At 44.7% G+C, this 25,469-nt stretch overlaps 4 protein-coding genes across 7 annotated transcripts in view; all 4 read left to right on the top strand.

Moving 5' to 3' along the window:
- PDCL (phosducin like) overlaps positions 1 to 25,469 on the top strand; it is a 96,686-nt gene that overhangs the window by 37,467 nt on the left and 33,750 nt on the right. The gene's annotated exons all lie outside the window — the stretch shown is intronic.
- ZBTB26 (zinc finger and BTB domain containing 26) lies at positions 1,959 to 6,422 on the top strand. 2 transcript variants are annotated; one of them, XM_075520060.1, is made up of 3 exons: positions 1,959 to 2,027; positions 2,260 to 2,340; positions 4,691 to 6,422. In XM_075520060.1, the coding sequence occupies exon 3, from the start codon at positions 4,701 to 4,703 to the stop codon at positions 6,015 to 6,017; it is 1,317 nt and encodes a 438-aa protein (XP_075376175.1). In that variant the 5' UTR covers positions 1,959 to 2,027; positions 2,260 to 2,340; positions 4,691 to 4,700; the 3' UTR covers positions 6,018 to 6,422. The 2 variants fall into 2 exon arrangements, with proteins under 2 accessions (XP_075376175.1, XP_075376174.1); XM_075520059.1 differs by having other exon boundaries at positions 1,986 to 2,340.
- On the top strand, positions 10,432 to 14,959 carry ZBTB6 (zinc finger and BTB domain containing 6). The gene is made up of 2 exons (XM_075520061.1): positions 10,432 to 10,502; positions 10,672 to 14,959. Exon 2 carries the CDS (start codon positions 10,682 to 10,684, stop codon positions 11,963 to 11,965), a length of 1,284 nt encoding a protein of 427 aa, XP_075376176.1. The 5' UTR covers positions 10,432 to 10,502; positions 10,672 to 10,681; the 3' UTR covers positions 11,966 to 14,959.
- The window catches only part of RC3H2 (ring finger and CCCH-type domains 2), a 32,042-nt gene continuing 22,385 nt past the window's right edge, over positions 15,813 to 25,469 (top strand). For 2 of the 3 annotated variants that reach the window (XM_075520125.1, XM_075520127.1), the window contains exons 1-2: positions 15,814 to 15,976; positions 24,268 to 24,564. In XM_075520125.1, coding sequence (XP_075376240.1) covers positions 24,334 to 24,564 — 231 coding nt within the window. In that variant the 5' untranslated portion in view covers positions 15,814 to 15,976; positions 24,268 to 24,333. Of the gene's footprint in view, positions 15,977 to 24,267; positions 24,565 to 25,469 lie in introns of all 3 variants that reach the window. The other variant, XM_075520126.1, reaches the window with a different exon arrangement.

The raw sequence follows: 25,469 nt of genomic DNA, 5'->3' as shown, positions 1-25,469 counted from the left end.
TTAATTTGAACTATCTGCTCAGAGGACAAAACTCTAATTTTAGCCTCTTGTAATAAGCAAATTCTCCAACCCCAGAAACATGCAGCAGGTCCTGGGAAACCATGGTTTATAAAAGAAATGCTGACGCTGCCTTAGCTAGCCCATCACAAGAATGTGGCTGGAATGAATTAACTATGAACGGCTGGTTCATCCCTGCTCCACGGCTGACGCTCCATCAGCATCAAGCACAACTACGCGCTGTCTGCTCGGGGCAGCCGGGACATGCAGGACACAACACAGGCTGGAGGCTGGGAGAAAGGTGGTGCAGCCAGAGGCTAAACAAACTCTGAAGAGGATGCTCTATATACTTCTGGAGTTCCTCTCTCATTGCAAACAGAAACAGAGAGTTACGCTTAACAGACAAATACAGCATTTTAAAAATACGCTGTGAAAGAACTGAAAAAAGGAGAGTTACATTCAGTGCATGCTACTAAAAGCTGTCTGCACTTGGATTTGGAAAATGAAAGGAAAGCCCTATGCCAAGCTCCATTTGTTAATTTGTTTACTGTGTACACAAAACTAAGTTTGCTCAGGTCCTTGACCTCTTAATGTTAAGTAAAGGCCTTTAAAAAGAATACAGCGCTTCTGTAATTTAATCAGCACTGGGGAAGTCCATGCAGTTACGCATTTTCTAATAAAGTAGCCAAAAATCTCAGAAATCCCATCAAGTTGTGCTTTACCAAAACCTGCAAGCAGAATAAAATTGGGAATACAGATCAAGCTATATCTGTGTAACAGTACAGGTAAGCAGTACTTGATCTCCAGCTTGTATTTAAGAAATAAACATGATCTGTTCCCTCTCTCCAACCTCTCCCGAGTTATTGTTTCTCCTCCTCCTCTCCCCTGAAATGCTTTGAACAGGCAAAACTACACAGATGAAAACCACAAAGTCTACTTCTACCAGTTCAATTTTCACTTAATTTTTGCTGGTGCGTGTTTTCAAACCAACTTAGCACAGTCTGTTTGTTTATACTTAATTTTCACCCCTAACTGATGCAATCAGCCCTTAAAAATTATCTTCTGGGGATGTTTTAAGGGAAACAAACACGTCCTTGCCAACAGGATGTAAAAGAGCCCGAGAGAAACACCGAGGTTACGGTACGTTAACCAGGTAAGATGTCTGGACGCGACGAAGTGACACATTTTAGGATCCACCTGGAAGCAACAGGCAACAACCGACACAGCCAGGCCGTGGAGCGGGAAAGCGGCCGTCTGGCCGGTAAATCAGCGTCAGCCCCAAAGAAGCCCAGCGCAGCCCGGGACGGGACGGCCCCGCCGCAGGAGTGAAACCCGGCGCCTCCGGTACGCGCTCAGAGAGGTCCCGGGAACCCTGACGGGCTTCAGGGCTGGAAGGGCTGAGGGGCGAGGCGGGAAGGGCCGGAGCCAGGGGGGCTCGCGAGGAGGGGCCCAGCCCGGCGCCCCCCGCCTGCGCCCTCACGGCCCCGTTCCCGCCGCCACCCGCGCCTGCTGCCGGGCGGCTCCGCGCCGAGGCCGCGGCCCCCGCCGGGCGGAGGGGACAGAGAGCGGGAGGGCACCGCACCGGCAGGGAGACACGGCCCGGGGGACAGGGGAGGGACACGCCGATAACGGGGCGCAGGGGGGCCCCCAGCTCCCGCGCGCCTCTCGCCGGTCAGGGGCGGGGAGCGGCGGCGAAGCCCCGGAGCGGCGGCGGGGCAGCGCCCGCACGCACGCACCTGGCAGGCGCCGCGGGATCCGGGCCGGGGCCGCCGGCGGGAGAGGGGCGGCCCGAGGGCGGAGGGACGGGGCGGACGAGACCCCGCCGGCAGCGCGAGCCCCACCTACCCCGGCCGCCGCCGCCGCCGCCTCCCGGTGCCGGGCCTGGGCCGCCGCTGCCGCCCACCACGTGACCGGCGGAGGGGGCGGGCGCCCCGCCAGGCGCTTCCGGGTGCGGGGCGGAGGGCGCGCGAGCGCTTCCGGCGGCCGAACAATGCGGTTCCGAGTCGCCGTCCTGGGCTGCGGCGGCAGCTGTAGGTCCCGGCGGGCTGGCGGGGCGCGGGCGGCGGCCCCGGAGCGGGGTCCGGAGCGGGCCGCGGCTCCCGCTTCCCCCGCCGCCGCCTCCGCCGCGGGCCGGGTTCGGCGGGCGGCTCGGCCCGGCCGGGGGCGCGGCGGGTCGCGGGGCCGCCCGGGGGGCGCGGCTGGCGGCCGGGCCCGGCCCGGCGCTGGGGCGGCGGCTCACGGCGGCTCTCCTCCCCTCTCTAGGTCCGTAGCCGGAGCCCGCGGCGTGCGCTGCGGTAGGAGCGGCCGCGGGTGCCAGCGGGGGGACGCGGCCCGGCGCTACAGGTACCTGCCCCTTCCCTCCCGTCCGCGGGGCCGGGGAGCGGGGCGGCGGGGCCGGCGCGGGCGCAGGCAGCGGCGTCCTCTTGCTTTGGAACGGGACTTGGCCTTTGGGCATGGCTTTGGAGAGCTGCGCAGGCTCTGGGCTGAGCTGTCCCGGAACATCGTTCTCCCGTGTGCGGGAGCCGGTGGCCACCCGCGGGCGGTGGAAGCCGAGGAAGCACCGGCTCCCAGAGGGGGGGTGCTGCGCGGGGAGCCCTGCCCTCCCCGCTCGGCCCGGAGTGTCGCGGCTAACCAGAAGCTGGGCTTGGTCTACCGCCCTCCCGAGAAATAGGGTTGGGGGCTCATTTGACGGCTTTTTTTTCCTTGGAGAGCAGTGGTAGTGGAAACTGAACGTGCATCAAGGCAAGTCGCTGCTTTTCTGTTTTCAGTTTCTCATGACGTGACTCTTGTCATCTGCCCGAGGAACGCTGAGCGGCTGGAATAGTTGTGTCTGGTTAACAGCTCAGTCTAGCGTCGCCTTGGCACGAGCACTTTAACTGCATTTATATGGTAGTATCCCCAGGTGGAAAAAACAGGCTCACAAGTAGACTTCCTTCATCACTTCCAAGAGAAAACACGGAAAGAAACAGTTCGATAATGCCTGAAATTCACTGAAGATACTTCATGATGATTTGTTGCTACCATTTATATTTGCCAAAGGCTGTTGCCTCTTAAAATTAAACCTTTTGCGCTAGAAATGGGGATGAGTCAGGCAGCGCTGATGACAGGATGACTAAGACTGTGGCGGCTCCACTTTCTGTAGATTCAGCAGAACTGGTTGTACTGCAGAATGATGCTACTCCTGTTTCCGACCTTCCTGTGGTCCCTTGTTTCTGAAGGCTTCTGAAATCTTCTTGTAACTTTCACGTGCTGTACACCGGAAGATATACTTGATGGGCTCGAGTAGTGAGGAGGTCACATCTCCGGATGATGTCTGATCAGCAAATTGAAACGACCCTGATTATCAACAGATACTTCTAAAAATGTTCTGCTCCAAACCCTCGTCTTCTGTATTCATTCGTGTACACTAGGCATTACTCCGTTCCTGTTGTGTACACTGAGCTGATATTTCATGCCCCAAGAGAGCAGCATCTGCTTTTATCTATAAACCTCAAAGCTTCCTTTCAAGCTTTATGCGGTGTTTGTAATAGTTGTGAGATCTAAGTTTTGCTTTGTTTTGTTATTGTGTCTCACCAAATCTTGCATCATTTAGTCTCCTGTGATTTCTTCACTTCCTGCAATCCCAGTTCTCTGGCAGGATTGCGTGAACGGTGTTTCATCGAGAATCAGTGTAGTTTTATAAATTCTTAAAAGAACTGTTGAAAGATTGATACTTGTTTTATGGAAGATCCCCTGTTCTTCATTCCAAATACTATCAAACAGGAACAAACTTCCTAGAGGAGCAATCTTCCAAAGAAGAAGACAAGAAACAAGGCTTCCTACATTCCCCAGGTATTCAGAACAGGGAGCTTAGAAGGCACGATTTGTATAATGAGGAGCCATACGGAAGACTTTTTTCTGTGATCTATTTAAAAAAACCCAAAACAACACACAGCAAACCAACCCTTACAAAAAAACTTAAAAGACAATCTAAAATGAGGCGTTAAACCCAGTGCTGCAGATACTGCACAGCTCGCGTAGTCCTTCCTGCTAAAAGACTGGCTTGTCAAAATTACAGCTACTTCCAATGAGACAACATGTCCTATGTCAATATTCCTGCAAATTGTGGAGTGTCCTAGAGGAACTGTAGCCGTTGTTCTTGGACTGTAACGCTTATGAGCAGTATATGATAGATGCAGAAGATTAAGAGGGATGTTTGTATGTCTGGCAGGTGCCAGGTTCTGTCTCGCCTTGAATTAGTTTGTCAAGAAAGCTATTTAGGCATTGAAGGAGATTTTGGAAGGAATGTCATTGTTATTTGGTAAAGACAAAACCTCTGAGGAGTTTTAATGTGGAAGCAAAGCTTAACAAGAGCTAAGGCTGGTAAAAATACTTCCGTGGTTTCCCTTTAAATTCCAGACAAGTAGCGTAGAAAACATCTTAATTCTTTAGGATACTGCTTCAGGAGAATTTCTGTCATATCGCCTCTACTTTATATTCAAGCTGTATTAAATTTAAAAAGGTAAAGATATTGTGAGGCGAGGTATAAACTTGATTTTTTTTTTACTTCTAATGGACTTGAGTATTTATTTAGGCTAAAACATAACATCTGACTAAACACACATTTTATATTACTACTTTAGACCCTTCTAACTTGCATTCTAGAAAACAAAAAAGTTCTCACTTGTTTTTTTTTCTTGCTGCTTTTCTTTAGGTGTGCCAAAATGTCAGAAAGATCAGATATTCTTCACTTCAAGTTTGACAATTATGGGGATTCAATGTTACAGAAAATGAACAAACTGAGGGAAGAAAACAAATTTTGTGATGTCGTGGTCCATATAGATGACATTGAAGTTCACGGGCATAAAATTGTATTTGCTGCTGGCTCTCCCTTTTTAAGAGATCAGTTCTTACTAAATGACTCCAGAGATGTAAAAATCTCTATACTGCAGAGTTCGGAAGTGGGGAGGCAGCTGCTTCTATCCTGTTACAGTGGCATTCTGGAGTTTCCTGAAATGGAACTGGTAAACTACTTGACTGCCGCAAGCTTTCTGCAGATGAGCCACATTGTTGAACGATGTACGCAGGCCCTCTGGAAGTTTATAAAACCGAAGCAGCCGTTGGAGAGCAAGGAGTGTGAACAGCAAAGTGACTCCTCTGAGCTGAAGGACCATCAAGGAGACGACGACTCTCTGCAGCAAGATTCACCTTGTATTCAACCTTCAGAAGACAGTATGGACATGGAGGATAGTGATATTCAGATCATCAAGGTGGAGTCCATTGGGGAGGTAACGGAAGTTAGGAATAAGAAGGATCAGAACCAGTTTATTTCTTCGGAACAAACTGCACTGCATTCCTCAGAGCCTCAACACTTTCTTATCAACTCCACTGTTGAAAACAGAGCAAGTGAAATAGAGCAAAACCACCTCCACAACTATGCCCTTTCATATGCTGGCAGCGATAACATCATTCTGGCCTCTAAAGATATGTTTGGGCCTAACAACCGAGGTATAGACAAAGGCCTCCAGTGGCACCATCAGTGTCCAAAGTGCACAAGAGTATTTCGGCATCTGGAAAACTATGCTAATCACTTAAAGATGCATAAACTATTTATGTGTCTACTCTGTGGCAAGACATTCACTCAGAAAGGCAATCTCCACCGGCACATGAGAGTGCATGCAGGCATCAAACCGTTCCAATGTAAGATCTGTGGGAAAACGTTCTCTCAGAAATGTTCCTTACAGGACCATCTCAACCTGCACAGTGGGGACAAGCCCCATAAGTGTAACTACTGTGACATGGTTTTTGCGCATAAACCCGTTCTGAGAAAACATCTTAAACAGCTACACGGTAAAAATAGCTTTGACAATGCCAATGAAAGAAACGTTCAAGACATAACAGTGGACTTCGATTCATTCACATGTAGCGCTGCTACAGACAGTAAGGTCTGTCAGCAAGCTGATGCAAGCCAGGTACTGGATGCAGGGAAGCTGCCTCAGGCTGTGCTCAGTTTAAGAAATGATAGTACCTGCGTCAATTAAGCAATTAAAACCAGCCCTTTGTAGGGATCGTGACTGAGAGGAGCAAACAGTTGGTCTGGGCTCTTACCTAAACTAGTGGTATGCCCTGAAAGGCTACGGATGGATGGCGGGTTGGATTGCAAAACCTGGCAGGTCTTCAGCCATCATTCTTAGTCTTACTTGATATTTTCTGTGAATAGCAATCTTCCTTCAGGTTTCTGTCTGTGTCTCTACTGTGGATTATGGGGTTAATTGTTTCATTTCTCTCTGATTAGGAGACTCAAGACTAACACCTTTTGAAAGACTGTTGCTGTGGGCTGCAAGTAAACCATCTGCTGTACAGTTAGAGGCCTCTCTGTGTCTGGGCAGATGGAGGAAAGAGCAAAGAGGACAAGTCTGTGAGATAACCCGATTATTATTTTTTTTTTTAAAAGCACTGGATAATTGAAAGCACTCCATATAGTTAAATTTAAACTTACCTCTTAAAATGATCTTTCTCTGATCTTACCCCTAGACCCCTACAGTTGAAATGAAGTATTTTTGTGTCACTTTTTTGCCCTTTCTAAACTCTTTCCAGGAACTTCTGCTGCCAATCAACGCTATCTTAAAAGCTCTCAGGGTTTTTAACGTCAACATGCATTATGAAAAGATAAAACCCTAAATGATTTGGCAGGGCTAGCTGATCATTGCATAGTACTGTTCAAAATGAGAATAAATTGCAGCTTTGGAATGTGAGAGGCCGGTGCCTGGAGTGCAAGTATGACCTGTTTCTTATGCTGTCATACCTACGATTTTTAAAGGGCACTTACCAGTATATGTACTGAGATAAGCTAAATTCAAAACTAAAAGTTATCATCCTTCTTCCATCAATTTTGCATCACGTAAGCCACAACAGTTGTTGGGTTTAGAGCAAAGCTGGAGTGGAGAAATACCGCTTTTTGACACTGTGAAAAGAATCTGTTTTAAAAGCTGCAATGTATAACGACTCCATGCTTTTCCTTTTTTTTATCCTTTCCCCCCCCCCCCCTTTAGTTCTTGTATATCTCTCCTTGATATCTAATAAGGGCCACATGTCAGTTAACTTGAAAAAAGAAACAAAAATACCTGCCGTAAGAACATTAACAACATAAAGTTTTTTGATGTCTTGGACATTCAAAGAATACTTCTTTTTAAGTGACCTGCATAGTTCATGATCATTAGTGTTTTACAGAGCCTAGGATGAGGTATAGGTAGCACAATTTCCATAGGTTAATATATCAGCTATTGACTGTACTCAGCAATACCTCTTGTATACCGCCTTAAACATCAAATGTAGCGGGAATGGCATGTTAATTGGGATTCTGGGATTATACCGTATTGCTTCTCAAAAGTGCCGTGGAATTATCCGCATCCCAATCAGGCTGAAAGAAACTAATTTATCTGAGGAACACCATTCCCAGTAGAACAGCACTCTTATTACATTGAAGTGTAGCATAGACTAATAATCAAATGGCTGATCCTCGGTAGGGAACTGCTGTTTGTATTTGGAATAAGTATTTCTTCCAATGCAGCTCTTTTCCACAAGGTTTGCCATGAGGCTGAGATTATGCTTCCTACCTAAACGTAGTACTGTTTGTGTGTTTGAATGAGGGGGTGGGGGTGAAAGGCTGCTATTGTATGGTTAAAAATGCTAAACAGGTATGACCAAAGGTGTGTTAGAGCAAAAAATGTTTTGTATGTAATTATCAAAAGTTGGTCTTGATCTTCAGATGTGTGTAGAAGCCAGGATTTCCTTATGCAGACATTACACTGATGGACGATAAAAAGCGTTAATCTTGCAGAACGTTTTCAGAAATCCACATACTTTCAAGTAGAAAAGCAAGGTGATTCTGTGAATCAGTTTTTGCAATTGAGTTTTTAAACTACTGTACTTGACTGTTACATGAACTATTACATGGACAGCTATGAAGTAAGCAATGGAAATAGAGTCAGGGCATTACGTCTTTCAAGTTGTAGCAAATATATTTAGGCCTAAAATCTAACTATTTGGAACTTCTTAAAATTACTGTTAAGGTTCCTGGGGCAGAAAATAGGTTTGCATGGGAAGAAAAACTTTTAAAGCAACCTGCTTTCAGAATTGTTTTGAGCTAAAACTCACCGTGACAGTTGCATCTGTCTGACACTTGCATTCTGTCTTCAGGCAGAATCTTCTGTATTGTTCAAACATTTTGATAATATATTATTCACTATATGGAAATAAATTATAGCGCTAACGTCAAAATGAAGATAGACATGGAGAGTAAGTGCTTGCAGAGCCAGGTCAACATACTGTAAGGGACTAGTGAACGATCTAACCAGATATGAATATGGACACGATAAAGAAAATGGTCTTCTGCCAGAGGAAGGAATAAAACTGTACAAATGCTAGAAAAAGTGGCAGCAAAATGGACAGTATTGAAAGCGTTGTCTGTCTGGGAAGTTTTTTTCGTGGAATCATGAAGCTGTAATGTTACTGCAAGGAGAATACAGCTTGTTCAAGTAGCTGTGGGGGACCTGAAGCTGATGTGAAGAGACAAGGGGTTTCCTAAGAAACAAAAAAATGATTTGGTCAAGATATATAGGTTTTCAATCCACCCTGTGCCATGGTGATGTCGATGTCTGAGAAGGCTGAGACTGCTGGCTGTTCAGTTAAAAGGCTGCTTGTGGTCATTTGGTGAGACCGTGGCAGAAATAAATAGGAAAAAGCAGAAGTGCAGAAGACTGCTTCTTCAATGAAAATGGACGCATCTGTTGGATGAAAAGGGACTTCTTACTAATGTCCGTGCTTTTGGCCTGGCAAAAGGGTGCAGACCAAAAGATTTATGCAGGAGATGGCTGCGTGACTCCAGAAACACTGGAGAGCTAAGAGGGCAATACGCGGATGGCACGGTGCAAAGTGCACTGGTGGTAGAGTTCATCTAAGATTTGCCCCTATATGGAACAGACAAGTGAAGAGTATAGAAGAGGCATTAGAAAAGAAAAATCTGGCTAATGCTTCTTCTCTGAATTACAGATTAAAATGGAGTGAGAATTATTATAAATGGAATATACAGAGGCAGCTCGATTATAGAATAAGATGAACTTAATTGTCCATGTATGTAAAATGTTGTCTTCATTGCAATGTTCCGATTAGTGAAAGACTAGATCCGTTGGTTGTTGCTACTGATGTTGCATATTCAGATGAGGACTATGGCAGTTATCATAATCTGTGTGTTAATGTGTAGAATACTATTTGCTGGTAAGTGGATAGTCTCACAACTTAATGTGCTGTACAACTTCCTGCATATCCTAAAAATAACTGAAGTCTATTACAAAAATATTTTAATAACTCCTTGAATATATTAGGATTTTTTTAATGTTGGCATTTTATTTATTTTTTTTATATAGAAGAAGAAAATCTTAGAACTCTTAGGTTTACCAGAGGTTTAGGCTCACCACTTTTCTGCGTGGTGGTAGCTTGTGTAGCATGTGTTCCTGCAGCGTATGGTGCAGCTGCACAGCCTCCTGTATAGATCAGGGATGAGTCTTTCCTTAATTTATTTTTCTTTTAGAAGACATGTTTTGCAAGTTAGTAACTGATCAAATTGAAGTGTCAGTCTTTTTCTCCCCTAGCTTTTTGGCAAAACGTAGATAGCTGCCGATGAACTTTTGTTGAAATCACTTAAAAATTAATTGTGTGGGGCTGATTTTGGTTCTGGAGTCATTGGGAGGAGTAAAGGTGAGGAGGGAGAATCAAAATGTGATACATACTGACAAAGTGTTGAAAGAATTCTAAAGTCACGTTAAATCTTGATTTTTAAAAGCAACGAGGGGGCAATAGTCGGCCCTCCTGACTTGGTAAGGGTTGAGAAGGCAGAATGGACGTTTTCCCTGTGAGACTGTATAATCGACGGACTGAGCATTAGCTACCTCTTCAGTGACTGGGCAAAAGTCTTAGCCTAAGTGTTATTACCAAAGCAGGCGGGTCAGCGGCTGTCGGAGCAGCTTCCTCCCCGCCCGGGGGCCGGGACGGTGCCCGGGGAGAAGCCAGCTGCCCGGCCCGGCGTTAGGGGCCGGCGGTGCGCCTGTCCCTCGGCGTGTTCTCGCCGAAGGCGCCCGCCCCCGCGGCAAGGCGAGGAGGAGCCTCTGGGCAGCTGCTCTCCGAGATGCCTTACGGGGGCGGCGGCCCGGGGCGCCCCGGGCCGATACGTTGCTACCTCTACCGGACGTTTGGCGAGGCGCGCCCCGTTGTCGGTGCGGTGCGGTGTCCCCCGGCGGCAGCCGCTGTAGCAGTGCCAAGTCTTCTAATAAACGTGCTGCTAACTCTGTCTCCCGCCGCCTTTCATTTCCCGCCGCGGTAACGGCGCCCGGGGGGGCGGGCGGGCGGCCGCGCCGGAGCCGCTTCCGGCGTCGCTGGCGGAAGGGGCGGGCGGGGGAAGCGCTTCCGGGGCGCTGCGGCACCGGCGGCGGAGCACGCACCGGCTGCAGCGACCGGCTGGGCCGCGGCCGGTGAGTGGGGCGGAGGGAGGGCGGCGCGGCCGTTGGTAGCGGCGGGCGGCTCCGCGGGGCCCGTCACCCGCCGCGGGGCGGGGGAGCGAGGCCGCGGCTGGGCCCTGCCGGCGGGGGGGGGCTGGGCTCGGCGTGACTCTCTCCGGCGGTGCCGGTGCCTCCCCCGCAGGAGCGGCACCATGGCGGCGGACTCGGAGGTGCTGCACTTCCAGTTCGAGCAGCAAGGGGATGCCGTGCTGCAGAAGATGAACCTCCTGCGGCAGCAGAACCTCTTCTGCGACGTCTCCATTTACATCAACGACACCGAGTTCCAGGGGCACAAGGTGATCTTCGCCGCCTGCTCCACCTTCATGAGGGATCAGTTTCTGCTCAATCAGTCGAAACAGGTACGGATCACCATCCTGCAGAGCGCCGAGGTGGGCAGAAAGCTGCTGCTGTCCTGTTACACGGGGGCTCTGGAAGTCAAAAAGAAGGAGCTGCTGAAATACCTCACCGCCGCCAGTTACCTCCAGATGGTTCACATCGTGGAGAAGTGTACCGAAGCTTTGTCGAAATACTTGGAAATCGACGCTTCCATGGAGAACGGTAACCAGGCTGCAGAGAGGTGTCATTCCTCCGACGCTGAACTGAGAAACGGGGATGACGTTTTAGATAAAGATTGTGAAATAATTGAGATCTCTGAGGACAGCCCAGTGAATGCAGAATACCCTGTGAAACAGGAGAAGGAGGACATCTCACGGCCTGCAGTGCAGAGCTTGATCTCTGAGAGAAAGGACACACAAACCCCAGAAATATCAACAGTTGAAATTGGATATAAGGACGATGAAATCTGTATCTTCAGAATGGATTCTATGAGCGTAGCGAATGTAGAAAGTGACCATTTTCCTCAGCCTTGCACATCCTCTAAAACAAACTTATATTTTCCAGAAACCCAGCACTCCTTGATAAATTCTACAGTGGAAAGCAGAAATACAGAAATGTCTGGAAATCACTTTCAGGCTTTTGTCAGTGACAATCCAGAAGGAAATTCTGGCCTGATGAATGGGTTCCAGAGCCTGGAGGATTCTGGCAACTCATGGCGGCACCAATGTCCGAAGTGTCCGAGGGGATTTCTGCATCTTGAGAACTATCTCAGACATCTAAAAATGCACAAACTCTTCTTGTGTTTGCAGTGTGGGAAAACATTTACGCAAAAAAAGAATCTCAACAGACACATCCGGGGGCACATGGGCATCCGCCCCTTCCAGTGCATGGTGTGCTTGAAGACCTTCACCGCTAAAAGTACGCTGCAGGATCACCTGAATATACACAGCGGTGACAGGCCCTACAAGTGTCATTGTTGCGACATGGACTTTAAACACAAGTCTGCTCTTAAAAAGCATTTAACTTCTGTTCATGGAAGGAGTAGCAGCGAAAAACCAAACCTGAACACTGTTACGAAAGTTAAAATAGACTACGATTAACAGAGGAGTGGATGTGGAGCCGGGCTCCACACAAAGCTCCTGCCTAGTGAAATTCTAGATGAAATTCTAGATACACATCCCCACGTAATGGAGAGAAGCACAAATATGTGACTGGTGATCAGAGACAGGCCTTGCGAGCAGCAAACTTGCCTGCTGTATTAAGGTTGATATTGCTGTAAGTGCGAAAAAGGGGTTTACTAGTTGAAAGTAAACTGAAAAATACGGGAATTATTTCATGCTTCTCTTCTGTTATCCTGTATGCATTCTGATCCCCCCCCCCCCCCCCAATTATGTTTTGCACTCCCCTGTTTCAAGGGCAGGCACTGCCGATTTTCAAACTATTACTGATACTGCAATAAGCTGAAGCCTAGGCCGTGATGTTCCTGATATATAACGGCTAAGGAAGGGGGATGTTTATTCAGCAAATTGGTCATTCCCACCCAGTTCATGTACCATTTATGGTGAAATAATCTCCCTACTTGCCCACACTTTGCTAGATCTTTCAACAGAAAGAAGGCATGTTTTCATACTCAAGTCTGTGGTATTTAAGAAGGAACACACAACAAACAAAAAAAAATAATCAAGGAAGCTTTCAAATTGCCTCTTGCAAATAGAGAATTGGTAAAAGAGAAAGAAACAAACAGTATTGCCTTGCAGTTCTATTTTTAACTGGATAGTCTCATTAGAAGGACTTGCGTTCAGTTTTATGAATGAGTTCTGAATTTTTCTGAACTTCTTTCTTCTGATCATTTTTTTCTGTCATACCAATGTTTTACACCTGTATTTGACTAATTCCGATTAAGTTAGTCCTGTTTGTTGAGGTGTAACATTTGCCTTCCTTTTTTACAAATCTTCGATACGTACACTAATGTGAAAAATGAAGCTGTGTGCTGTTACATAATAGCAGTTTCTACGTTCTAATCCTTTATCTCTTATTAGGAACGGCTTAGACATAGAGGTCTTCTCATACTCTAATTCTGTGATACAGTAAAACAGTAACTATGTGTGTTTGGATAGGTGTGTTTGTACTTTGTCAAAGGTCATTTCAGTTTCATCACAAGCATCGAAAGCCCTGTAACGCAGAATCTTTATCCTGCACCTGTCTTTGACTGGTATATGTTTCTTCCACTTAATGTGATATGAATAAAGAGTCAATTCAGTTGTTAATATGAGGTAACGGTACTTACGTTAGATTCTCTCCAATTAGCAAAAAGCAGTAGTTCTTAATCTTGTCTTTATCATGAGAGTACAGTTTCCTTCAAGTTTCAGAAGTGCTGTTATGAAGTTCTTGCTCTGACTCCAGAAGTCTAGCCCATGTGCTCCATAACCTGGCTGTTTTTAAAATACAAGACAACAGTTTTTAATGTCAGTTAACAGGTTTCACTGACTTTCCTCCCCTGCGTCTGTGAGTGCACCAGCCATTGTTCGGGGTTTTATTTATCAACTATGTGAGGGGTTAGGTGTGTACAATATCTACTGTGCAGTTTCCTGTTATTATCTGTAATAGGCATGGTCAGCTGTGCCAGTGTTATTGCTGTCTTCATCTATTGGAAACTTCAGTTGAAGAGTTTTTAAAAACTTGTTTCATGAGGGGTTTTTTAAGCTCTTCATTCATCTGATATTATTAACACTTAAAGTACATATTAGTTGGACTGCAGCAATATTTGCGGGTCCTAGTTCATACCAGGCCTTGTGGTAGGCAGCATACATCATCCTCAAAACCCCTGTAGTCTAAATAGGCAAGTAGCATGTTCTGAAGCTGAGCATGCCACTAGTGCCGTATTCCTCCAAAAATTCACAGAAAGGTCTGACTTTACATAGACAGCTGACTTGTGAAGGACTCCATTGTACTGGATCATTGGAAAAGCGTGTGTGCTAAGTCTGCGTACCTGGGTGTCCCTGTGAATAATGACAGAAATGACACCCCCAGAGTAAGTAGCTAGTGTAACTGTGCATTAAAATCACCTGTTTTATCCAGTACTTTAAGCATAAGGCCCGACTTTTCACAATCGCTACTATTATTTCATATTAAAAGCTGATCACTTGCTTTATTTTGGTGATTTTTAACTATAGTAATTGTTAAAAATTACTTTTTTAATGTGTAGACAATTACTATAGTTAAAAGGTTTGGGAGTCATTTATGGTGCAACTGCCTGATATTTTGCAAAAAAATTGCATTTTATAGCATTGTCTTCTATTTGCATTCATTAGCCTGTGACTGTTTACAGCCTTTTTGAGTTTGTGATTAGTATTGTTTGCTTGTTTTTCACAGAATACCATCAATTTTGGATTCTTATTTGCATTAAAATTGTGTCTGATTTTCAAAGGCATGCTAATACCTGCACTTGCCCTTACTGTATTTACAGATGTTAACTTGGGTATACGTACAGGTTTGTATGTAGCTTTTCATTTGTGTCTACAGACTGACTTAGTTACTTAAAATAAACTCCTTCATCCTCGGAAGAGGTCATAAAACAAGGAAAAAGTTTACCTCCCTCCCCCCATCCTTTTTACATTGGGCTGCTATTACTGTAGTTCAGTAAATAAATGTATTGTACATTTATAGGGCAGATTTGGTTCAACTGTGCTTAAATTTGTTCAGTTAATATGCATTTTTGGCAGGTGTATGATCATCATTGGTAACACTTCAAAAGATCATTCCTTGTTTTTTGTTCGACTGTTTTTTTAGGTGTATGCATGGGTATTTCCCTGTGTGTCAAAGGGGAAACAGAGGCTGATCTTTTGAAGTGCATCTTCTGTGGGAGCAGGACTGCGAGTTATTTTGGTTTGCTATTGTATTGCATGTAAACATGAGAGGGAGTTGTTTTGTGTGGTGGGCCAACAGCATGTTCTGTTCAGTGGCTAGAGTGTCTTGGTAAGCTTTGTGAACAAAAACTGATTTTGTGCACATGTTCACATTAGTGTTTCCTCTCCCCTGTCCATACCTGTAACCACTTGTCCTGTCATAACACAATAAATGAAATGCAAACAAGACATTGTTTCAGAAATACATATGCTTTCTTCTAATCACAGTTAAATAATTCTGTGCATACCTTCATATTTATTATTTTGGCTTGCTATGGTGAGTAAACAAGATGTTGTAAACAAAACATGGTGTTGAAGTGGCACTCATTTAGTAACACCATTTGTCTTGTCCTTCAGAAGGGTCTATCAGTAGCACCTACTTGTCAGATGAAGGCTTTCTCCTCCGAAATCACAGCTCTGCACCACCTCGGCCTTGATTAAAACACCTGTTTTGATCTTTGTGAGCAAACAGAGAAAGGAGGTGCAGCCCCCGGGCTTTTCTCTGGGGTGGCCTGTGGCAAAGCAGCACCCCGGGGGCTCCCGACACGGCCTTTGTACTGTGCTGGCCCTGAGGCGGCCTCGCCGGGCCCGTGGCAGCTTCGCTTCTCACCTCCTCGGGAAGCTGTGGCGGGCGGCAGCGGGACAAGCGACGTGCGCCAGAGAGGCCCTCCAATCCCCTCATGCTTCTGAGCGCTAGTAATAATAAAGTCATTAATTAAAATTTCAAAAGGAGAATAAATAATCGACACTAGCAGTGAAGAAGGGGCGGCGAGCGTCGAGGAGCCGCTGAGGCGCCACCGAGGCTAGGCGGGCCGCCAGGGGGCGCCGGCAGCGGCGGTGGCTGCTCTGCCACTCTGTCTCTATGGCTGCCGCTTTCCCACAGCGGCGGGGCACGTCCGACTGCGCGTGTGTGCCGCCGTCTCGATGGTAGCTCCCACAATGCCCCGCGACCGCCCCCTCCCACCGCGGTGGTCACGTGCGGGGCGGTGGCGGGCGCGGCGCGGCGCGGCCGTTGGGCTCTCGCGCGGCGGCGGGCGGGTCTCGCGAGAGGGGGCGGGGCGGCGCTCCCGGCTGTCAGCGCGATGAGGAGGCGCCGCCGAGGCCCCCGCCGCTGCCTCCGCCGGGCCGCGCCGCGCTGCCCGCCCCATGGCGTGTGAGAGGCCGGGGCCGCCGCCTGCTCCCGGCCCCGCCGCCCGCGCCTCGCAGGTAGGAGCGGGCTGGGCGGGGGCAGCCGGCGCGGGGGACGCGGTGACCCGGCGGGGCCCCGCCCGCCTTCCCCCCCCCTCCCCCCCCCCCCCCCTCCCGGCGCCCTGCGGGGTCCCGGCGCTGCGGAATCCGGGCGGGGAGCGGGGCCGGGCCTCGCCCGCCGAGCGCGGCCTGTCAGCGCCCCCGCCCCGCCGGGTACCGGCTGCCGCTGCGGCGCGGGGGAGGGGGCTGCCGCCCGCCCCCCCCCCCCCCCCCTCCCCCTCCGCCGCTAGGCCAGCCGGGGGACGCGGGGCAGCCATTTGGTGGCGGCTCCGAAATGACGGCGAGAGCCGGGGCCGGGCACAGGTGCGCGGCGCGGCCGGCGGCTGCTGACAGCGGCCTGGCGGAGGGGGGCGAGGCTGCGAGGAGACCCGCCGGGCCTTCCCGCGGCGGGCGCCGGGGCTGCTCCGCGCTCCCTGTGCTGGCACCGGCGAACGTGAGGCGGTGAGGCTGCCGGTTACCTCGCTGGCAGCCCTTTCGGGACGCCGCAGCACCAAGCAGCCTGTTGTGTGGTGTCCTCCAGTACGGGGGGGAATTGCACCGGTATCATGAGTATTCCCACTCGTGTGGAGCTGTGCTTTAGGGTAATGGTGGAGAAGAGTCATGGTGGAAAATAGGCCCTAGGACTGCACCCATCATGTCACGTTTAACGTGTCTTGAAAAAAAACCAAAACAACTGAGCAGGAAAAGCGTGTCTTAGTTCTGCTGATGCTTGAGGTGCACTGGGGATTTTAAGTTAGCCTAGAAGTCAGCACAAAGCATAGAAAAGGGCAGTAATGTGATTGGAGGGTGGTGAGTATTCAGTTACGGTCGGGGTTCAGTGGAATGGCATGTATCTTTAATGAGAGAAAATAATGACAAAGTGTAGGCTGACAACCAGGAAAATTTCCCATGTAGGTCTGTTTCGCTTTAAGTGCAAACTTAGGCTTTTGGTTAGGTTTAATTGTAATTCCTGTAGCTACTCTTGTGATTGTTCTTTCATGCCCATTATAGCCATATCATAACGTTGAAACAAAAATTAAAAACAACTTTTTGGAGTACAAGGGTCTACATTTTGTAATTGTGGCAGAAAATATTTTCTCATTTTAAATGAGAACCAACAAGTACAATTGTAGATCTTCTAAATCAAAATACTGTTATTTGACCTTTGGTCTGTGTTAAATATCTGTGGAAATTCTAGAAAGTGAAGCTTGTGTTGCTAGTATAAGTATTATTCTGCGAAGCACTGAATTCTTAATTTTTGTAATTAATCACTTTCCCGAGACCTGCATGCCTTGTTAATGAACTTTTTCTTGTTTCTGCAATGTAAGCAAAGCTTTCCACAAGAAAAGGTTTCTTATTACTCATGCTCCTGTCTTGTTTGAGGTCATGGCCATTTCTCTCAAAAATATTAAATTCCAACAATTTTAGTGTCAGTGCTTCAGATGTCTCAAACTTAAGTCCTAGCCTTGAGTATTGATCTTTTTTATTTAAGGCTTTGTTGATTTACAATAGATAGAATATTTACAGTATCCAGAGGGTAATAGCTAATAGCATTTTTGTTAGGTGTCTGGTGCGTTTTGTTTGGTAAGATTTTGTATAGCCCTTAATGGGATGAATAGAAGTAGTCTCTCCTTACTGACTGGACAGACTTAATGAAAGGAGAAAAATCTGTCTCTGTGGGCATATCAAGCTATTCTGTACAAACTTTAAACAGGCTTTCTGACTCTGATGGAACCCCGTGTTTTTGTGCTTATGTCTCAGAATGGAATTGGTATTTTATTAAAATTATTTGAAAAATGTTAGAATACGGAATTTCTCTTTTGTAAAATGTATAGTTGAAGCATGGAGGTCGTGTTTAAAAAAAAAAAAGGCATGGGGAACTAAGCCATACATGAGAGCCCTTATGCTCTGAAAATATCAATGAAGAGTAAGGAATTCTTCACTGTATCTCTTCTTGACGTAATTGTGTCAAAATAGATCTGCTTAGAGATAGCTTCCCTTTCTCTGCATTCAGTGTAAGTTCAACTGATTTTGGTAGCAAAGAAAATTTTTCATTTATTTGCCCTTCAGTTAGCCCTGAAAAGTCAATACTGTTACAGGAGCTGAATTGGTATCAGGCTTGTGGCAAGGACAAACTCTCCTTTCAGTGACACCTACGAAACACAAAAAACCCCCATGGTGGCATTACATAAGTATACTGGAAACTTTTAAAATCTAGTGACAGGATTTCTGCTAGCAACACTTGAACAGGAAGGAGCAGGTGTGAACTGTTGAGGATACGCTAGCTCTAGTGTTGACTTGGGGGGGGATTTACCTCTGAATTGAGTGAACTTTGGCAGTCACTGAGCAACCATGAACTGAAATGTGTATTAGTGAATTATACCACTGTTCATAGGGAATTATTCTTCAGCCACATGTTTTAGGGAGGCAGAGGAGATCTAACCTTTAATTTTTAAAGAAGGTAGCAAGTGAAGCATCCCGTAGGTGTTTTGGCAAAAGGTAGTCTGGATAGAGATATATATTCTAGTAAGTCACCAAGTTTTGTCTTGATAACTTTTCTGAAATTTAAATCTGTAGATGCTCCCAGTAGCATTAATGTTCAGTGAAAAAATTGCATTGAAATACTGTCTTTAATAGTCATTAAAGACTCTGCTTTATATATAGAATTTGCACGTGATATAGAGATTTACATGTGACAGATATTATGGAGTGCAGAAATAAGCAAGTCTGCTCTGTAAAGAGGATTTATTTTAATTTCAAGCCGTCATAGCGGAATGGTGCAAAGCTATTATGGGGCTGGCCCTTTTCTAAGCCTTAACAAAGCTAGTTTTTTAGATCTGTAGATGATGGCTGTTGAAGAGAAATGAATAAAAGATTCTAGCCTCTTCAGAGAATAATTTAATACTGATAATTTGATTACATGGACACTAAGTTTTTGACTCAGTCAGGATGCTTTCAGAACTACGTAACTTAGGAAGGAAGGCTTGAAAAAGCTACCTCCTTGTAGTGCAAACAAACGATTAATCTGCATAAATGGGAAATTATAATAGAGATCACTTAGAAAATACCATGATCTCTGCAGTCCATATTAAGAGCTAGTCAATATCAAGGACTCTTGAATTTAGTGGTTAAAAATCAATTGAATTCTAAGATTTAGGCTTAAATCCACAGTGGGATTGTAATTGGACTACCTTAATTTGTGAAAATGCCATATAGTCCCACAAGTTTTTCAAGATTTTCCTTCATCTGTAGAGAAGACTTTCCTTTGTTCAGCACTGACAGAATTACTCCATGTCGCGTTGTCATGCATGCTCTGCTTATTAGACTTTCCTTTGCGTGTGTCCCACAAGGGACCTGATCAAGTAGGCCTGAGCAGAGCAGACCTAACCTGGAGCTGCAAGACTGCCACTTCTGTTCAGAAACATGGCTGCTGGTGATAACTGCTGCTTTGCTTTTTTTTCCTAGGCATTTGCCTAGGCTACGGGGCAATTGAGTTCAAGCCTTCAACCCTTCCTTTGAAAAGGGATATGAAACTTGCATATCTCGCATTTTGGTAAATGCCCTGACTCCGGACAATACGCAGCTTTGACGAGGATCGCTCCCTACCTTGCGTTGAACCTGCTTCACTGTGAAGAGAAGAAAGTTTTCTTAGACTGAGACCCATGCTCACCATGCTAGCTAGGAACTGGGGCATGTAGCTGGGGAGGAGGCACTGATTTTTTTTTTTTTGTTTCTTGCTCAAAGGACTATATCTAGATTTGATCCAATGACTGAGTAGTGAAAATGCACAAATGATCTTTTAAAATGAAGCAAAATGCAAGTTGTCTGCTTGGGCAGCTGAAGACTAGGCTGCAGTTGTCTTGGGTGAATATTCAGTCCTATGTGTGAGGAATAGCTTCAAGGGGAGGGACTGAAATTGCCCCATCTCTAAATGTGTGTGTTTGGATGCTTCTTTGTAAAAGCATGGGTTAAAAGTATTTAAAAGTAATTGAATTTGTATCTCTTAAGTGTAGGTGAGAAATCTAGTCACTGAAGTAAGATGTAAGACAACACCAGCACCACTAACTAAAGAATATCCCTATTTTTGTGTAAAGTTGTTGAACTCCCGAGGTTGTTAACTTCTGGTGTGGAGAAGTCAACGTCTCCTTCTGGTGTTAGGCCTCAACGCTCTGGATAAAGGCAGACTTTAAGATAAAGCATTGTCATCAGAATTTCTAATTAGCTAGTCCTTGCCTTGCTTAACGAGTACTGATACTGAACTCTGGAGGCCAAGCGCCAAATCTTCAACATTGCTCTTCATAGATCAAGCCCTCTGTCTTTAAAGGTTTGTTGGAATTCCTCCAGATTTGTCATGTCCCTGTGTTCCAAATAGCCCTTTATTATATCTGAACAAAATTTTTTGGCTGGCTTCTGGTTGGCTGGTGTGTCTATGCCGACAGGTCAGAAAAGCAGACAGACAGATAGATAACTGCTGAGCCTCGTGCTGTAGCCTTTCCTGAGAAGCGTGTGAATTTGGAAATTTTTCCAGATACCAATTTTCAGGGCATGTATATACATTTCATATGTGGTGCATCTCTATCAGGTTTGCTCAAAAATGGTCCAGGGCTCCTGAGGTTCACGTGGGAGAGGAACAGACTAATAGAAAGCATGATCACCTAAGCTTAGTTTCTTTAGGAAATCAGGATTAAATTATATTTATCATGTCCAAAGGTTGTTCAGTAAGTACAATGACTTGAATTAGTTATAAAGACTGTCATGGGATTAGCTAGCTACAAATTAATGTAAAATAAGAACATCTAAATTTCACAACTTCCATCATTTGTATATGGTACAGCTATTCAAGAAAGGTTTGGGGGCTTCACCTTCCCCCCCCCCCCCCCTTCCAATTTCATAAAAATATTCTGGTCTAAAATTATCATGAGAAAATCCGTCATTTATCATTGTTACTCCACTTCATTGCAACAATTACTGCAGTGGGAAAATGTTACTGTGTTGGAAATGGAAAATTACTCAAATGTAATAGTTTTTATTTACTATGTAGTTTCTGAGCTTGTGCATTTTTCAGTTTGTCATCTGAAGTATTGTTTCTAATAGTAATACTATAAAATTTATTGTAACTATACTATGTAAACATTTTTTAAGTAAAAACTACCATGTCTTTTCAAACTGTTTACCTTGTATGTTTGGCCAGTTTCTGTCTCGGCCATTTCTTTGGGATTTTTTTTTTTTTGCAGGGTGCTTCTACTTAGGGAAGCCTAACCTACTAGGGAAGTAGGGAAGAGAAGCCCTGTGTATGTGTAGAGATACAGATAGCACGTCTGCCAGAGTGAACAGGTAGACCAAGGGTAATTGTACTAACTGAGTATACTGCCTGGTAAAAACAAACCCAAACTGATTTCTAGTTTACCTTCTTTATTATGCTCTCCTCCTTGTGTTTGCTCGGTTTAGAGCACTGGAGCAATTTGTTCTTCAAGAAGACATCCCTCAAATACATTGTTTCTGACAAGGAGCAAGAATCTATTAAACATTTGGCTTATGCTTTTTGTAGAAGTTGACATGAGATTGTTTTCTTAACACGCTGGACTGCAAGAATGGCAGGATAGCTGGCATGCTTAATAGAGTATGGAGACTTCCTCTGTGTATGGCTGCTTGAAGTTTTAGGGGTTCAGAGCTTTCCCCAGCTGTTTGCTGATTTAATTAGATTTTTTCCTGTCAAGAAATCTGAAGGTCAACACATGCTTAGTAGAATCTGTCATTTAGGATGATTAAATACTCTGAGATGCATCTTTAAAAATCGGTAGTGCACGCTTTAAGAATCTGTTGTGTTTCATTTCTGTGCTGGTCAGGAAAACAGACAACTATATTTTAAAAGCTTGTAAATAGAGAGGTGGCTGTTGCTTGCAAGTCTCTGAAGTATCTGTGGAAACTGAATGTGGGTGCTGTCTCAGAGCAGAGATTCCTGCATTCGACATAATTAATGAGCAGTGTGGAAATAGAGACTGTTTATTAGGAGACTGTCAGTGACCAACAACATATTAGCAATTGAGCTGTGTGTGTACTAGCCTTTTCTTAAACTTTTCCCTGTGTGAGTCGTGGTAGTAGCACATTTCCCAGAGTCGTCTAGTTTGTGCTGTTACCTGTGTCATGCAGTCAGACAGGTGAAAAAACACCGATAGTGTTCCTAGGTCAGCAGTGGTGTTGGTGTTGGTATCTTGACATTTCTGGTAACGCTGGCAAAAAGCTTTGAGGAAAATGTTTACTGCAAGGCTTTACACTACGATTCTGTGCATCTCTTGTCCTGCTCTTTTGGCAGGGAAGCTGAAGTAGATGTGCTAAAGGAAATGGTGGGATTCTTTACAGAGGAATTAAAAATCTTTCTAGGCATGTTGGCTCATTGTTAGGGGTTTGTTTTTTTTTTTAATTTGCTTGGTTAAAAGACATACATAGCACTAGCAGATTAAAGAGGACTGCAGGTTTTTTTCATCCCTGTAAGAGCTTTGGCTGTGCTTTCCTAGAAGTTGGATAAAAATCTGTTTTGTGCAATGCATGTGAATATTCTGGCTTATGTTGAAAGTGTTACCTCAGCAGCTGGGTTTTGAATGGACAGGTTCAACTTTCAGTTTGTTGTATTTTACGCTTACTGTGGGAATTCATTTGGGGGAAAAATCGCTGCATAATATAGAAAAGCTCACTGAGATGAGGACATCTTGTACAAGTATCCTGTTACTTAAAGGGCACTGAATGTTCATAGTACTAAATAGGATTTCTAAACAGATGGTCATAATTAACATAAAATACATCCACAGATAGGCTATTTGGTGTTCTAGTAATTATTTCAATGGTCCGATACTTTAGCATTAATTAAACTGTAGCACAGCCAACAATGGAATTGCAGTAAAGAGTTACTGAATTCAAATGCAGAGGGGAGATCTCAGCTTCCTCACAACAATTACCTTTTTTCCATCACTGAAGAAAAAAAAATAGAATGTTAAGCATGTAATTCAAACATTTGTGTATTTGCATTTCTAACAAGCTGGTAGGAGAAGCTTGTTCATAGCCTTGAAATGAACTAACTGGTCTCTAGGTTGCACGGAAAGTCAACATCGTTGCACATTGCAGCAAAGGGTGGGGCTGTTTAGCTCTTAGATGAAGCTGTGAATTTAAATCTTCATGACGAAAGCTTGCATGTAAACGGTTCCGATGAACTTCTTTGGCCTGTTGTCTTTTTCAAGAATGTAAGTCGTATAAGATGGGATGTCTTTCAGAGCAATTTCTATAAATCCATATTTTCTTTGGAATACATTTATGTAAACTATTTGCATGGTACTACTGCACAATGTGACATGTTTCAAGAGAAAAGACTTAATAGCAAGCCAACTGAAGTTATTGCTCACTTTATCATAAGTTGTCTGAAATACCTGGATTTTCAACACATCAGAGATTTTCTCACTGTGGGTTCATGGAGGTGGAGTTGCATTGTTGTGTAAGGTAGAGATGTGAAAAGCAACACCGAATACAGCAATCTCTGCCCTTGAGTGCTCCAATGGGTTCTTGGGAGAAAAAGGGGAAGTAACACAAGAGAATCATAAAACTAAAAACTAATCTCTCATCCTTTTAGTGTTTTCTTATGATTCTTAACTTTTGTTAATTGATTTTTTTTAAATTGATTTGTCTTTTACAGAAAGAGAAAATGTCTTTAAAAAAAAAGTGAAGCTGTGTTTATTTTGGTGTCTGATTAAGTCTGAATAAGATCTGCAGAAGGCAGGCATTGTTCTACTTCACTTCAAATGGAAATAACATTTTAACACACACACACACCCTTGCAAAAAAAAAAAAAAAAAAAAAATCTGTGTCTTCTCCCCATCCCAGGCCCATTCTACAACCAGGGAGTGCTTTCAGGGTTTTGAAAACTTGAGGTTAGATGAGATAGTGTGAGAGATGGTTACCATGATTCACGCCTTTACACTTTCTGTGCCAATAAATGTCTTCCTCTTCCTATGCTAAAGGTGTATTTAATCCTGTGAGAAGAACTTTAATGCCATTTATTGTGAATAGGTTCGACTTCAACTTACGGTAGTCTGCATTAATTCAGTTCATGAGCCTTTTTTGGACAATTATTAAACTAACACAAAGATGGGGTTTTGTGAGTACTTCAACGTAAGGATTTGGTTTTATTCTGTAAAATATTGAAATGGTGGGGGTTTTTTTAATTAAAAATCATTCTAAATTAGCAGAAAGCATGTTTTAAATACTCTGTTATTCACTTACAGCTGCCAAAACATAGTACAGTGAAATAATGGTCTGCTAGCCTGCTAAACAAGTGTCCAGCTTCCACAATGCCTGTGCAGGCAGCTCAGTGGACAGAGTTTCTGTCCTGCCCAATCTGCTACAACGAGTTTGATGAGAATGTGCACAAACCCATCAGCTTAGGTTGCTCTCACACTGTCTGTAAGACCTGCCTGAACAAGCTTCATCGCAAGGCATGTCCTTTCGACCAGACTGCCATCAATACAGACATCGATGTGCTTCCTGTAAACTTTGCACTCCTCCAGTTAGTTGGAGCCCAGGTATGATTTAAGCAGCTCTTTGTTTTGCCACTTCGTGTTATTACCATTTACATGCCAGTTGCAATACGTGTGCTTATCCTTTTCCCTCATTTTAGTCTAAAAGATTGTAAGACTTTAACTTTGTAATATTTAGAAGTCCATATGTACTCTAAAAGCAACTAAACCATTTTCAGGACCATCCTCTTCTCATAAAATGAAAACATGTTCTAGTTGTAAGCTGCATTCTGGTTTAAAAAGGCTCTTGAACTGTGACTGGAGAAAAATACCTATTAGGAAATAGACAATTATCTGTCACAATTGTCATTAGAAAAGTGAACCTGCAGATTGCACTCGTTCATCATACTCTTGCAAGGAATCTCGTTTCTACATGTCACATGTTCGAAAGTAGCTAGCTGTTTAACCAAGTTTCAGAAGTGTGTGTGTGTGTGTAATTTTTTTTTTAAATACGCATGATGATGGCTTTTCAGTTGCGTTTTCAGACACTGGCTAATCAGGCCAGGAATGTTCCCTTTGCTGTCTCGTAGCAGTGGCAAAACAGCGATTATATAATCAGTACTGCGCTTTATGGAGACTAAATAAGTCTGTTCACCTTATGCTGATTCATATGGTTTTTCATATTACTCTCGCTATAACACCTGGGTGATGCAGTAAGAAGATGCTTTTTACTTTGCTTTTTAATGTCTTATCACATGCCTTGACACAGCTATTGGTAATAACACTATCTATGTCAAAGTGGTTTTGTTTCTCAAGTTCACATGTTCCTTTCATTTTTTTTATTTCTAAGGTTGTGTCAAATCACTGCCTTGATCTTACAACGTTCATTTTCCTGGTCTCCTAACTTCTTGAAATGTCTTTCAAACAATTGAATGTATTGTGACTAACACTCCTCCTATTTTCATTGTCTG

This window comes from Mycteria americana, chromosome 17 (assembly GCF_035582795.1).
Source record: "Mycteria americana isolate JAX WOST 10 ecotype Jacksonville Zoo and Gardens chromosome 17, USCA_MyAme_1.0, whole genome shotgun sequence".
In the NCBI taxonomy this organism is placed as follows: Eukaryota; Metazoa; Chordata; class Aves; order Ciconiiformes; family Ciconiidae; genus Mycteria; species Mycteria americana.
The sequence above is the reverse complement of the archived record's forward strand: the minus strand, read 5'-3'. Positions and strand labels throughout refer to the sequence as shown.